The sequence below is a fragment of the Crocodylus siamensis genome, chromosome 9 (assembly GCF_052110815.1).
Source record: "Crocodylus siamensis isolate JL-2025a chromosome 9, ASM5211081v1, whole genome shotgun sequence".
Taxonomy (NCBI): Eukaryota; Metazoa; Chordata; order Crocodylia; family Crocodylidae; genus Crocodylus; species Crocodylus siamensis.
Window position 1 is genome coordinate 36,105,543 of NC_143403.1, and position 14,714 is coordinate 36,120,256.

Sequence of the window (14,714 nt, forward strand, 5' to 3'; positions counted from 1 at the left end):
AACCCCTCTTCAGATAGTTAAAGGCTGCTATAAAATTCCCCCTCAGTCTTCTCTTCTGCAGACTAAGACTTGGTGCTGCTACATGTATTTAAGTGTCTGGTTTCAAGATAACTACACTTCTATCCTTTACCATTAACATGTAAATGCATCCCCCTTTGATCTCCATTCTAAGGTGATGTCCTAGTCTTTCTGAAGTAACCTAATCCTAATCTGTAGGTCACCTGGATTCCTCAGCATTTGAGAAGATTAACAGTCTCACAGTCCCTTTCAAACAATTTAGAGCCCTGTCAGCAAAAAGCCAAGGGTCTTCACAGCTAGCAGGGTTAATGGGTGGTTGGTCCTTAGTTGGTAGAAATCTGCAGGCTTCATTGAAAGGACAATGAGTATTGGAATCAGTATGTAATTTATCAGTATGTTTGGTTTCTACAAGGCTTTTGCTCTTCAGGGCACCATTGTCTTCCCTGAAGCCCAGACACATCAAATAACAATATACAAGCCCTCAACTTCATTCTCCTCTGTTCCATATTCCCTTTAACTACAGTGGAATCTCAGTCTAAACGTAGAAGCAAATACTGTCAAATCCTAGAGGCAGTGTAGGCTCTTGCGATGAGAATCTTCTAGTTCTTCCTGTAGCCCTATACTTGCACTGCACTGGACCAAGCATAACCTAATGGAAGACTTCCTGAGCACTAACCTGTACCTGAAGGAGGATGAGTGATGAGGGATATAACCCTCAGAGCAGGCTAACTCCAATCTTAAAATCCTTTCCCCAGTCCTGTGTGCTGCTTGGCTCAGCTCTTGGAGAGTAACCAGGTGTGCCCTGCCAGGTGGCTCACCTACAATTAAAATGTTCTTGTTAGCTTCAGAAATAGCTTCTGAGCACATATGTTGAGTGCCATATGCTAACACAGATGTTCCCACATTCTTTTAACTGAGTTGGCCAAATAAGGGCAGGATTGTGGAAAATGTGATGAAATTGTGGTTGATGGTACAATGTGCAACTGTGATCCCTGTCCCACATCTGCAAAAAATGTTTTATTTCACATATTCAAAACCACATCCTATGCAGCTGCTTTCTCTTTACATATGTCACTGCTATGGCAAATTTTTTACCACCCCCCGTCATCCTTATATCTTTGCATCTGCTTATTTTTCTTCCTTGTAAGAAGGACCAGAAGGGACTTATAAGATCACCAAGTCCAGTCCCCTGCCATGGGCAGGAGGTAATTGGGCTCAAATGAGCTCAACGAGGTACTTGTCCAGACTCCTCTTAAAGATCACCAGAGATGGCAACTGCATGACCTCTGTTGGAAGCATGTTCCAGATTCTAGTTACCTGTCCAGAAAATAAGTTTTTCCTTATGTCCAGCCAAAACTTTTCTTCAACTAGCTTGTGTCCATTGATCCGCAACTTCCCGGGTGGAGAGTGGGGGGAGCTTTTCTGAAAGTTGTTCACCTAGGTCCTGACGTTCTCCCTTGACATATGTAGGCAGCTATCAAGTCACCTTTCAGCCTTCTTTTACTCAGGCTTAACAGTCCGAGACCCTGAAGTCTCTCCGCATGGGGCCTGTCCACTAGGCCCTTGATCATGCAGGTGGCCCTTCTTTGCACCCTCTTGAGCTTGTCCACATCCTTCTTGAAGTGCAGTGCCCAGAACTGGACGCAGTACTCCAGCTTTGACCTCCCCAGTGCCAAATGGGGGGGAGGAGCACCTTTCTGGATCTATTGGTGACACATCTGCTTATTACTTAAATGTAAATTAATTAATTGAAAGCACCTGGCAATTCTTTCCTACTATGAAAATGTCTTTTATGCAGAGCCCCTTTAATTTGAATGTTACCAGTGAAGAGACTCAAAGCCAAACTTTCACAAATAGCCTCTAACATTGAACCAACATTGTTATGCCTCCAGTCAATTGTTGGATAAGATTCACACCTTTTACTTGCCTTTTGAAGCACAAATGAGTGTCACACACAAATCAGGTCAATGTTGGCGTTCAACCAGTCATTCCCGCGGCTGATCATGCCCATGTTTTTTTCCTGGCAGTTGCAAAAATGTGGATGCACAAGCAGAGGCTGCATTTGAAAATATCTCTATGCTTTGATTAGCTGTTATTGATTTATGTTATCTAAAGCTGCATAAATGCTGTTCTTGGTTCAGCAGCTGAATCCAAAAAAAATGGAGGACTGGAATTTATGTTAACTCAAAACTGAAAACTTTTGCCTTTCTTATGTATACAAACTCCTCCAAAAATCATCTTAATTCAAGCTCACAACATTCTATTTAGTTGAAGGGATAGGGTTTTTTGTTGTTTTTGTTTTTACCCTTTGAAAATTGTTTTAATTCAGTTTAGCTAAATCTGGCCTTGAAAAATAGAAACAGTACATTTTGAAAATGGAGAAAGAAAACATTTTCCACTTCCAGTATATATTTTTGGCCCAAACTATTCACTGAATTCAATCCAGCATTGCAAATGGTTTTACTCTGTCACCTTCCATTCCCTCACCTCTGCCCCTCCCCTATCCATCCCCCCTGAACTGCATTTTTTGTCAAATTAACTGTTAATCTGACCTCAGCTCCACCATGCCAGTTTAATACGTCTGTTGCCTTTCAATTTTCAGGACCTGGAAGACGGCGTCCGGGAGGCAATTCTGCTGCCATTGATAAAGAATCTAAACAGCAGCGTTTGGGTATGTAGATATCTTAAATTATATATTGAGGAAATTACATGTTTTGTCTCTGGGCTGTATATAGCACAGTAAAGTATGTTCATAAAGAGCCAGGAATACCATAAACTCATCCTTCCTTCTTATGGGTAGCTGGGATGCCTGTGTTGAGAGGCTGCAGAATCTCATATTCAGCAGTGGTTTTCAAGACCATACTGTTTATTTTTTAGTTCCAATACCCTATGGACTTGAAAAAACTAGTTTAAAAATTCAACAATAACTAAACTGGGGAAAAAGGGATTGTAGTAATCTATCATCATAACCCCTTTGAAGTGTAACTTACACAGAAGGCATTTCACAGTTTATCATTCTGAGAACTTGTTTGGTTGTGAAAGGAGAGTCAAATCAGCAAACACACTGGAATTTTTAATATGAAACCCAGTCAGCCTCGAAAGCTCTTTAGCACATTTTAAAAAGGCATGAGCATAACTTCAAAACCCTCAGAAACTGAGGAATGTTATAGGTGCTTTGAGAAATTACTTGTCACTAGCAAAACCCAGCAGGTCTGAGCCATTACCCACAAATCAGAAAAACCAAATTATAGCTCTTTTGCATGTCTGCACAAGAGGGTAAAGGGATTAAGTAAAACAGAGGGAACTGGAAACAGCAGAGCCAAGCGGAGCCAGGAAGCATTTTTGTAGCACAGGTGTCTCTGGAATGAGGGTGTCTAAACAGGTCAAGCATAGGATTTTGTTCCACTCTGCCTTCATAGCACTCCAGAGGAAGGAGAAAATCATGGAGTCTACTTGGAAAGAGGGATGCATCTAAAGTGAAATGCATAATGATGAGAATTTTGAGCAAGGGGGGTAAGGGGCAGGGTCCTAGCCTGGGTGTGGACCCAAATTCAAAGTTGAGTTAGAACTGCAAATGAGTAGAGTTGCATAGGCAAGCCTAATTATTAGGGTGGTGTGAAATTTCACTGAGTGTTTTGTTTCAAAGCTGTTTTGATGTGTTTCAAGCTTGAAACAGTGAAATCAAAACAAAACAAAAAGATTCAAAACAGCTTTGAAACAAAATGAGGGCACAGATCTTGAGCAGAGTCCAGGCTCTTCCCACCTCCCACTGTTGGGCTGAGCTCCGTGGGGCTGGCGGAGCCGGTCAGAGTACAGCCCTGGCTCTCCCCTGCCTCCCGCCACTGGGCTGTGCTCGGAGTAGATCCACCAGCCCCACGGAGCTGAGCCTGGTTGTGGGATGCAGGAGAGAGCCACTGGCCAGGGCTGTGCTCTGAGCAGCTCCACCACTGGATCTCCCACGGCTTTCTGCCACTGGGCTGAGCTTCGTGGGGCTGGCAGAGCCACTCAGAGCACAGGCAGTAGGTGGGGGAGAGCCAGGGCTGCACTCTGACTGGCTCCACCAGCCCCATGGAGCTCAGCCCAGTGGCAGGAAGCAGGGGAGAGCCAGGGCTGCGCTCCACTTCCTGCGGCCAGGCTGAGCTCTGTGAGGCTGATGGAGTTAGTTGGAGTGCAGCCTGGCAGTGGGAGGCAGGGAGAGCCAGGGCTGCTCTCTGAGTGGCTCTGCCAGCCCCATGGAGCTCAACCTGCCCTCCCAGAGCTTCTAGACTCCTCCTGAGTGCATGGTCCCTCAGATCGGTGTGCCAGATGACAGGAGGCTGCGGCTGCTGCCTGGGGCCAGCAGCAGCAGCAATCTTCCCAGTGCTGTGTGGGCTGTGCCCAGCACCGGTCCCAGGCAACAGTGGCAGCCTCCTGTGATCCATTGTGCAGATCCAGGGGCCCGCACCCCTGGGAGGAGTCCAGCATAGCCCCATAGCCCTCCCGGGGGTGCGGGCCCCCAGATCTGTGCATCAGATGACAGGAGGCTGTTGCTGCTGCCTGGGGCCAGTAGCAGCAGCAATTTTCCTGGTACTGGGTGTGGGCTGTGCCCAGCACTGGTCCCAGGCAGCAGCAGCAGCCTCTTCTCATCTGGTGTGCAGATTCAGGAGCCTGGACCTCCAGGTGGAGTCTGGCATAGCCCTGCAGCCATCTCGGGGGTGCCGCCCCTGGATCTGTGCACTAGACCACAGGAGGCTGCTGCTGCCAGCAAGTGTCACAAGTTTTCCTTTGAACACTTTGAGATGCAGTTTCCCAGAAACCTCTGCATGTATCTTCTTGAAACTTGGCAGGCTTCATGCCCTTAAAAGGGGCTACCATCCCTGCAATTTACATCCAAATCAGGCAAGAAATTACTAAGTTTTAGGTATTTTCATGATTTCCCATTATAGCCTATAGGTGAAATGTTGAAATGTGTCAAAACGGCGAAACAGTTTCGACAAGGCAAAATGGAACAGTGCTTCAAAATTAAACAAAATGATTAAACAAACCAGTCTCTTTGAAATGGCAAAACGGACTTTGAAACGAAATGGTGCTGTTTCGCCCAGCCCTACTAATTATGACATTTCCTAATTGGTGAAGGTTTGACTTCAGCTTTCGCTTGGGTTTCTTTCTTTCTTTCTTTCTGTTTCTCCCAACGTAATTTCTTAGGCACTTCCTAAAAGTTAGATATTGGGTGAGGGGAAAATGGGATCCATTCATTTGAAACCACACTGACCCGTCCATGGGTCATTAGAATGATTGGGATCCTTAGGTTCCCAGACAAGGAAGACCTTTACTCCTTGAACTTCTGGAAGCAGTAGAAAGCTGTTATCTTCTATACAGACATGACACTAGTGAACGATGGATACATACAGTTTACTGCTGTTTCCCAGCCATTCGCTAGATGACAAAGTACTGCTGAAAGTCAGGCATAAGGGGATCCATTCTAGGATTTGGAGGCAAGTGTGCTCCCTCTGTGTTCTCTTCTGACTTTCCCCTTCCCTTTTGCTCCCTGCTTCTACTCATCACATTCTGCTCCTAGTCCATGCCCCTGCACCCCAGTTTTGTCCCTATATTTTCTTATGCTGCCCACCCATCCCTGCCTGACTCTTGCTTGTCCTTGGATTCTCTGTGTATTCTCCCTGTGCCTGTTGCTACTCTACTCCTGCATCTTCTGTCCCATTCTTCTCTTGCCCCTTTCCCCATCTCACCTGTCCTGTGCTTCTGGCTTCTTTCCAATGCCCCTATCCTTCCTCTCTCACTATTCTTCAGCTCTGCATGAAAGTCAGGTTGCTGCTTCCTCCTCTTCTGAGCTGCCTCGGCATTGACAAGGGGAACAGTGAGAACAACAAAGACGGTACCTCCCTTCTCGCACTTCCAGTGTCTGACATGATAGGGGCTGCTGGGAGGGGCAGTAGCAGGGAATGTTTTGCTCTACTCAGATAGCCCCAGGATGGAGCGTACTCTGGCTTTGTTGGGTGTGCACCTGCACAGCCAAATCACACACAGGGGAGTACCCTTTCCAATGCAAACAGTTTTCAAAAAATATAGCTGCCAAATCCTGAGCAGTCTCTACTGAACATGGGCAAACATATAGAAGTTAACCACTTGTTCAGATTTGCTGCAAGGCACACCCTTGACACAAAGGCTAACCGCAGCAAATTTCTAGTCCCTGTTCCAAAGTAGGGAGGTGCAGAGTGTCTTGATGAAAAGGATGTAGGGACTCTTTGTAACATGTCAAAATAATGTATTTTTATCAGTGTCCTCCTCAGAAATATGTGATCATTTTTATACTGAAACTTTGAAATAAAAAAATCATCATAAGGCAGACACACAGAAATGGAAATTGGGGTGTGATGATGAAAATAGCAGAATAATATTAACTATGAGTGTTACCCATCTGCATACGCACCCTGGTCATATCAGTACCAGACTTCGCCTTTCTGAGAAGGGGAATGTGACCTTTAGCTCTTGTACTCACACTATATTTGCCCCTGTGAGTTGGCTGCATTTGTGGCATCCAGTCTGGCGACACACCAAACAATCCCCGTTCTTTGGGAGGGGCCATATTGGCAGGGAATATCTTTCCTTAAAGTTATTTAGCATGTAACTAGACCAAGCTCTTTACTGGGAATAGATGAAACTGCAGGGATAGGCTGTGTATTTTATAGCACTGCAGGGATAGACTGTGTGTTTTTGAATGAGCAGGTGGGCTTGATGGAAACGCCCTCATCTCTTCCTTACTAATGTCATAGACCTATAGATTTCAAGGCCAGAAGGGGCCATTGTGATCTCCTAGTCTGACCTTCTATGTAACACAGGCCAGAAACTCTCACCCAGTCGTGTCTACATCACATGCATCAAGTCCAGAACTTCAGACTGCGCTATATGTTTCTGCCTTATTACCTGTGTTGTGTGAGGTAGAAACCAGGTCAGTGGGGCAGGTGATGGAAAGATGCTACTTTGGAAAACAATGATACATAACTGTGCATGAAAGTGCTTTGGTTTTGTAGGGTTGTCTGAGAATGCATATGGGGTGTGCGAATGGCACTGCTTTATTTTGAAATGTACCTTGAAGCATGAATTTAAAAATACAGAGATAGAGGTGCATAGAATATGCAAATAGGCGGGAAAATAAGTACCTTGGGGCATGAGCCTCCCAGTACAGCCAGTATCTATTTGAATGTTCAAGCAATGGGTCAGAGCCTGTACAAGTTGGCATAGTTCTTTCCAGCAGCCTGAGAAAAGGCCCAGTATATTCATCATGGTGTATGTCAGTTTACAAGACCAAACATGGAGCAATCTAATTGTTTAAAATTAATCCAAGCTGTCTGTCTCTCTCAGATTCAGCTGAACGGTACCGGCACCTCCTCATCAGTTCAATGCATCAAAGATATAGGAGTCAGAGAGCACCAGGAGCAGTGGTGCTGGGGCAAGTACAACCTCCTGCTTTCCATCAACTCTTTGTCAACCTAGTGATCAGGCAGAGTAAAGCTTCCCGACTAAAGGAGAGACTGGACAAATCCAAGGAGGACCTGGCAGGCTCACAGGAAGCAGAAGAAGTTGCAGATACAGCAGTGAAAGTATCTGACCTGTTTGACACCATCATTAGCTCGGGTACCACCAAAGTGATCCTTCTGTTTGGCAAGCCAGGGACTGGCAAGACTATGCTGATGCACAGGATTTGCCAGAAGTGGGCAGAAGGGTCTTTTCATCAATTTCTGCTGACTTTTCTTTTTGAGTTTAGGCAACTGAATCTAATCAGCCAAAAGCTGACTCTGAAGGAGCTTTTGTTTGACTTTTCCCTTCAGCCAGAAGACTGCCCTGATGCAGTGTTTCAGCACCTCCTGGAAAATGCCAAGCAAATGTTGATCATCTTTGATGGGCTGGATGAGTTTGTGGGTAACACTGGTGTTTCATCTTCTCCAGATATGCACCCTGCCTTCCCCAGGCCTATGTCAATATCTGAGCTCTTCACTGATCTCTGTGATGGAAAACTTCTGCCTGGATGCACAGTATTAGTCACCAGCCGCCCTAAGAAATGTCCTGACTTCCTGTTAAACACAGTTGACCTGCTGGCAGAAATTTGGGGCTTTGACCATGAGAAGGTTGAGGAATATGTTAACCACTACTTTCATGAGCATGCATTCAAAGAACAAGCCATTGCTCAGCTGAAAAACAATAGCAAGCTCCTCAGCATGTGTTTTATCCCTGCCCTGTGCTACATTGTCTGCATCTGTTTGGAATATTTGCTGATTAAACAGCTGTTGAGTGTGGAGCTTCCTCAAACCATGACCCAGTTTTATATTCAAATGCTCCTTATTTTTATCAGCAAACAGCAAAAAGAGTGCAGTCAGAGGGAGGAAGTTCAGCTGAATCACTACAGGGTGGCTATTCTGGGCCTGTGTGACCTTGCTCTGAAGGGTCTGGAAGAGAAGAAATTAGTGTTTTATGTTGATGATATCCCAGAGCATGTGAAAGACTTTGCTTCCCTGCATGGGTTGTTGACAGTTTTTGAAGTGAAGAGAAGTGACCACCTCCCAGAGGCTGGCTATGCCTTTGTGCATTTAAGTTTGCAGGAATTTTTTGCTGCTCTGTGTGTGATGATAAGTAAGAGAGCAGACAGAAATTACCTAAGGAAAAAGTTCTCTCTGAAGTCAAAGTGGACTTTAAAGAATGAAGCAAGGACTGAATTCATGGAGAGTTTTCACATCTTTCTCTCTGGCCTCTCATCAAAAGAGTGCAGGAAGTTCCTCGCACAGTTATCTGAACAAAGTGAGGCTTGGGTGCAAGCCAAGCAAGCTGTCATCTTGCAGTCTCTCAAAAAGCTGGCAGCTACTAACCTTACAGGGCCCAAGATAATTGAGCTGTGCCACTGCACTTATGAAACTCAAGACCTTGAGGTAGCTCAGCATGTTGGAAGCCAGCTGAACTTCAAGTATGAATTCAGAAACTTTAGGTTGACACCGCTTGACATTTCAGCTTTGGTGTTTGTCATTAATTGTGGCCAAGAGTTGACACACTTGGATTTTGCAGGATGTCCCATGGAACTAGATTGTTTGGAGGTTCTAGCCAGCTGTACAAATATTGAGTGCCTAAGGTAAGAAAAGCTATAAGGGATACATGTGCTTGGATTGAGATTTTGAAAGCTGCTTCACAGTTTTGAAGGGCAATACCATGCTTATCTTTGAAAAGGGAATAAAGACCTGGAAAATTAGGCAGTCATCTAAAAACCAGTATCTTGAAAGATACTGGGACAGATTACTGGCTAATCATTTTAAGCACCCAATAACAGTGATATAAAAAACAACAACATGGATTTGTCAAGACTAAGCCATACAGGAGCCATTAGGCTTCCCTAATAGCATGAGTCAAATTTACTGTCATATAACTGTGAGCAAAATTTAGCCTTATACAATAACTTCTTCTGAATCCTAGGTCTAGCATTGTGTGCAGTCAGATTCTCTCTCTTGTTTGCAAGAAGTATTGCATGTTTTGTCCTAATAGCAAAACAGAAATTTCCCTCCCTTTGCATAATTGACTAGGTGCACTAGGTTGAAATGTTTTCTGAAAAACACGTATCTTGGTAAAAAATATTGCAAAAAGCAGGATGATGCAATAGGTAATGTTGTGGGGAAATCAACAGGTCTTTTTTGCTATGTTTTTAAACTTACTTTCTTTTGCTTCTTTCAGCTTTAGGAGTAGGAAATGCGGTGATGAATTTGCAGCTGTTCTTTCCAGAACCTTACCAAAGATCAGGAGTCTGAAAAAATTAGAGTAAGCATTTGCTTTTAAGTTCAAAACTTCTTATTTTTGCTCCATGGGAAGAAAAGGGCTGCCTTTTTTGCATTTTGTAATCCATTATCTTCTGTTTTACTTTAAATCTTTCACTCTGTGGGATGTTTGTGTACCTAACAGGAACCACAGACTATGATATGTCCACAGAAATACAAGAGAAATATCATAGTCAGTTCCTGTTTGGCACTGTAATCAAATACCAAAAAAAAGTTGCCTGCCTAATGCTGCAGTGTCTGATGGCCTAATGCTGCAGTGTCTGATGACCTACTGTGAAGATTTAAATGTGTAAATAAAATGTTAAACAAATAGCTCTCTTCCAGGAGAGGAAGTGATGTGAAGGAATACATAGATGGTGCATGTGAGCCCTATTAGGACAGGGACTACTCTTTAATTATATATTTTTACAGTGCTTAGCATAATACGGCTTTGAGCTGTGTGAGGCTTCAAGGCCCCACCACAACATAAATCTTGTTATGCAGGAGTTGCCAGATGCTGGTGCTACACATCTTTTTCAAGTTCTGTAAACAGGTATTTCATCTTGGGCATGATGTTAGTTTTTAGTTTTTGAAGGTTGTGTGAGCGGCAGTATAGTTTGCTTTCTATCTTGGCTGCTGATTGAAGTCCATTGTTGAGGCTGGATTGCTACCTGGGATTTAAGCACTGGAGTTGGGTTGAAATTTCTGGAAGAGGGAATTGCTCCATTGTGTTTGACCTTCTATTTTTCAAGACAGGTATATCTGTGGAATTGAAAAAACTTGCAGTAAGAGTATATCCAAATTCTAAATCCCTGATTACCACTCAACTGGATAGTGAACATGTAAAGTGTTTTGGTAAGACCCATGTTGGAACAGGACAGTAGTCAGAAGATGGGGAACATTATTTCTAGAGATGAGAACCTTCTGTGCATGAAATGTAACATGGTTAAAGTCCTAGTGATAGAAACAGAAAAGGAAATGAATGAGCCAGTGATAGAGGTCAAAGAGACGAGGATCATCATGTAGGTAAGAAGGGCTTTGAAACATGGATGAACTTTATGTAGACTTGAGAGGAATGAGAGGGTGGGATGACATGGTCATATTAAGATACAGGTAATCACAAGTTGAATCAGAAGAAATACACACCAAAGTTACAGAAGTATGAACAATATACCATGTGGTAAAAGTGGGCAGCGGTTCCATAGCAGCTGGAAGAAGTTACCCAAAGAGGTTGTAGAATCTCTTTATCTTTGGAAGTTTTTAAGACCTGGCTAGACAAAGCCTTGTCTGGGATAATATAGTTTGGGATGGTCCTTGTGATGGCTGTAAATGTTGTAGGGCTTGCTGCCACTGCCCTGAGCTAGTTTTCCTACAGGCAGTGACAGGGTGGACCTCAGCTTTGGATCACGTGGTCTGCCAGGAAGCTGGTCTTATGTTTCTCACCTGCCATGACTTTGAAGATATTATATTGCTAGGAGGCAATGCCCAAGGTGATCCTACCAGGTCTCAAGCCCTGTTTTCTTCTGTGGGGCTCCAAACCTCCCCTTTACCCCACCCTAGCTTCTCTAGATGGCACTCGTAGTTCTTTGCAGGCAGATCTTAATGCTGCCTGTTGGTCTACTGTTCTGCCCTCAGCCACCAGGGTGACCATTGGCTTTGATTAGTAGGCACACAGCCTTCCAGGGGCTGGCCTTGGCCTGCACTCAAATATACAAAAAAATAAAGCAAACCCCAACTGCTCTCACTCTCTTTGTCAGACTCAGTCCATGTCCCCTTCACCTAGGGTCAGCTACTCATGTCCAAATCACAACCAAAAAAATCAGTTAATCCAGTCATTCTATCCAGCCCACAAAGCCTCTAAAAAATACAGAAAATTAATAGTTATCTGCCCCTGGCTGCCTGTCATGCGGCTCTTGATGGCTTGCCAAAACTCAGTAAGTGGCCCTCAGCCTGAAATAATTGCCCACCCCTGCTCTAACCTGAAAACAGCAATTCTCCTGGCCTCTGCCCCAGATCCTCAGCTGTCACTCCACTCTAGGGATTATCAGAAGCCTTGTGTGGGCAGACCTCCACCTGCCTCCTTCTCTGGGTCACACCCACAGTGTTTCTCTGGCAGAGTTCGCAACACTTGCCTGCTGGGACGCTCAGCTGCTCCTCTCTCTGCGGTTCGCAGGGAATTGACCCTACTCTGCCCCTCCCCGGGACCAGAAATACGTTTGAGCAGCGTCCCTCCTTCAATCTGGTGTGAGATGGTTCTCCAGAAGTGTGGTGATTGTTTCTCTTCCCTTCTGGTCTCCAGCTGCAGCCCCATTGGCCCTCCATGCTGCAAGTGTTGAATGCTTTCACTTTCACCATCTGTTGCTGCTGGCTGCTTTTCTTCTCCTGACCTCCCCTACCCTGCATGTAAGGCACCTCAGGCCTTTTGTTTACTCTCTCTCACTCCTTCACATACTCCCCCCACTTAAGATGCTGTCAGGCACTCTTCTTTGTTCATAAGGGGGACTTTCTACCTGGACTGTCATCTGCTCTCCTGGCATTCTCTGTATTTGGCGTGACTCCCTCAACTGGCAACAAGAGAGAAAATCAACCACCACATTATCTTTACCTGGTCAATATTCAGCTGTAAACTGAAATAGTTGCAAAGCCAAGGCCCACTTTGTTATATGGGCGTTGGCTAAAATCCACCAAGACGGACATTTCAATGGTGCATGATCTGTTATAACTATGAATTCCTGCCCCAAAAGGCAATACCAAAAATACTCTACACCCCACTTCACCACTAAACACTCCCTTTCTACAGTGGCATACCTGCCATGGTCGTTTAATCTCCTTCTGGCATAGGCTATCAGTCTTCCTTCTCCCTCAATCCTTTGGGAAAGCATGGCCCCGAACGCCTGTCTTGATGCATCTACCTGAAGAATGAAGGGCAGTGTAAAATTTGGTGTGTGTAGTATAACATCTTTACATAAGGCCTTCTCAACTGCCACGAAGGCTTGTTGGTTATCTTTGTCCAATGTATATGGTCATTCTTCTTACCCTTGAATCAAGGCCCCTGGCCCCCAGCCTCCAGCTCCCAGCTCCAGCCCCTGACCCCTGGCCCCAACCACCAGTCCCCAGCTCCAGTCTGTTGCTGCTGGCTGCTTTTCTTCTCCTGACCTCCGCCGCCCCACATGTAAGGCACCTGGAGCCTTTTGTTTACTCTCTCTCACTCCTTCACAGTCCTGGGGGTTGGACTAGATGATCTCCTGAGGTCCCTTACAACCCTAATTTTTTATGATTCTAACTGCCTGTGGGCACACTTTTACAGGATAAGTGGAAAGTAAACCCTAGTAGCTTAGCTCACATGTACTGCTTCCTGAAGCAGTCAACACATGCTAATTAACACAGTCAGAGCAGACTCAATTAATCAAGTCTGCTGCAAGTCTGCTCAAGCATGCTAATTAACATACTCCGACAGCCTCTGTAGCACGTGCATTCAGCATCCCCGCATTTCAAAATGGCAGTGGAGGTGTTTTAGCTAAAGCTCATCGAATTAAAGCGCCACGCCCCCTTCATACCAGAGCACGCATATCTGCCCCACGGTGCCACCATGTCCTGCTTTCTACCTGACTTCAGATTAACATGGGCATACACCTTTCTCAGCAGAAATGTAGTTTATTTGGTACAACTAGAGTTTCTCAACACAGTGGCTTCTGCCAAATACCTTTTTGCTCCACTGTATATTTCACAAACAATGCACCATAGTGTAGCATGACTCCAGGCATAAAACTAGCTGCATTAGGGGTGCTGGTGATGGCAAAATTCTACAGTGAAATAATGAACCATTCTGATGATTGGCTTTAAGCAACAGGTGCTCTATTTCTTGCTTCTTCAGCATGGCCATAGCAAATCTGCTCATCACAGATTATGAGCCAGGTCAGTCTCTCATGCTTTGTCCACACTAGGAATCTCGATTAGCAAACCTGTGCCACATTCCTTCAAGCAGTAAAGAATAATCAAGTACAGGTTTCCCTTGATCTATGTGGGTTCAATTTATGCAATTTGTTCTTATGCAGTGACCCTTTTGTACCCGAAATTCATTATGGGCAAGGTAAATTTGCATATATGTGATCGGCATAGGCTGATCTTATGCGATCGGCATAGGTGCACTCTGCCCTTCCCCAAGCAGGTAAGTCTGAGTTTGTGAGCAGAGCGGAGGGGAAAGGGCTGCAGGGCCAAGCCCTACTCACCTGCCCCTGAAGAGCCAGGTGCTGCTGCCAGCCCAAGTCTGTAGTGGCCACCGCCCCAGCCTGCTCTCATCCAGCTGCAGGGGGCTGCCCGCCCCTGCTGCAGCTGCTCTGGGAGCGGCCAGTGCAAGTGCCTTGCAGCCACTGGGCTGCGCCGTGTGCCCCAAACCCTCCAGGACTCTACTTCCCCTGGGGCACCGTGCCCCTAGCCCCCCGGCACGGTGCAGACCAGCAGCTGCAAGCTGAACACCGCTACCAGGGCTGCAGCAGAGGCAGGCAGCTGCATGCAGCCGGACAAGAGCAGGCTGGGATCAGTGGTGTCACCATGCCCTTCCTCACATTCAGGGTGGGCCATGGCGATGGGAGGGGGACTGCTGCCACCCCAAAATTCACCATAGCACCCCACAACCTGCCCTCCAAGCACCACTGCTGAGCTCCAGGAAGAGCTTGATGCTGTCACTGGCCCAAACTTCCAGCATTGGCTGGCCCCAGCCTGCTCCCATCTGGCTGCCGGCAGCTGCCCGCCTCTGCTGCAGCCCTGGGAGTGGCAGATGCTGCTTGCTTGCAGTCTCTGGGCTGTGCTGTACCCCAGACCCCCCAAGGCTTCACTTCCCCTGGGGCACTGTGCCCCAGGGGAAGCGAAACTCTGGGGAGTTTGGGGCATGGTGCAGCCCAGCAGCTG

General features: G+C 45.8%; 1 protein-coding gene across 1 annotated transcript in view; it reads left to right on the forward strand.

Annotated features, from left to right (window-relative positions):
- The window catches only part of NLRC5 (NLR family CARD domain containing 5), a 94,675-nt gene that overhangs the window by 13,780 nt on the left and 66,181 nt on the right, over positions 1-14,714 (forward strand). The window contains exons 3-5 of the mRNA XM_090063300.1: positions 2,621-2,689; positions 7,378-9,133; positions 9,727-9,810. Coding sequence (XP_089919426.1) covers positions 2,621-2,689; positions 7,378-9,133; positions 9,727-9,810 — 1,909 coding nt within the window. The remainder of the gene's footprint in view (positions 1-2,620; positions 2,690-7,377; positions 9,134-9,726; positions 9,811-14,714) is intronic.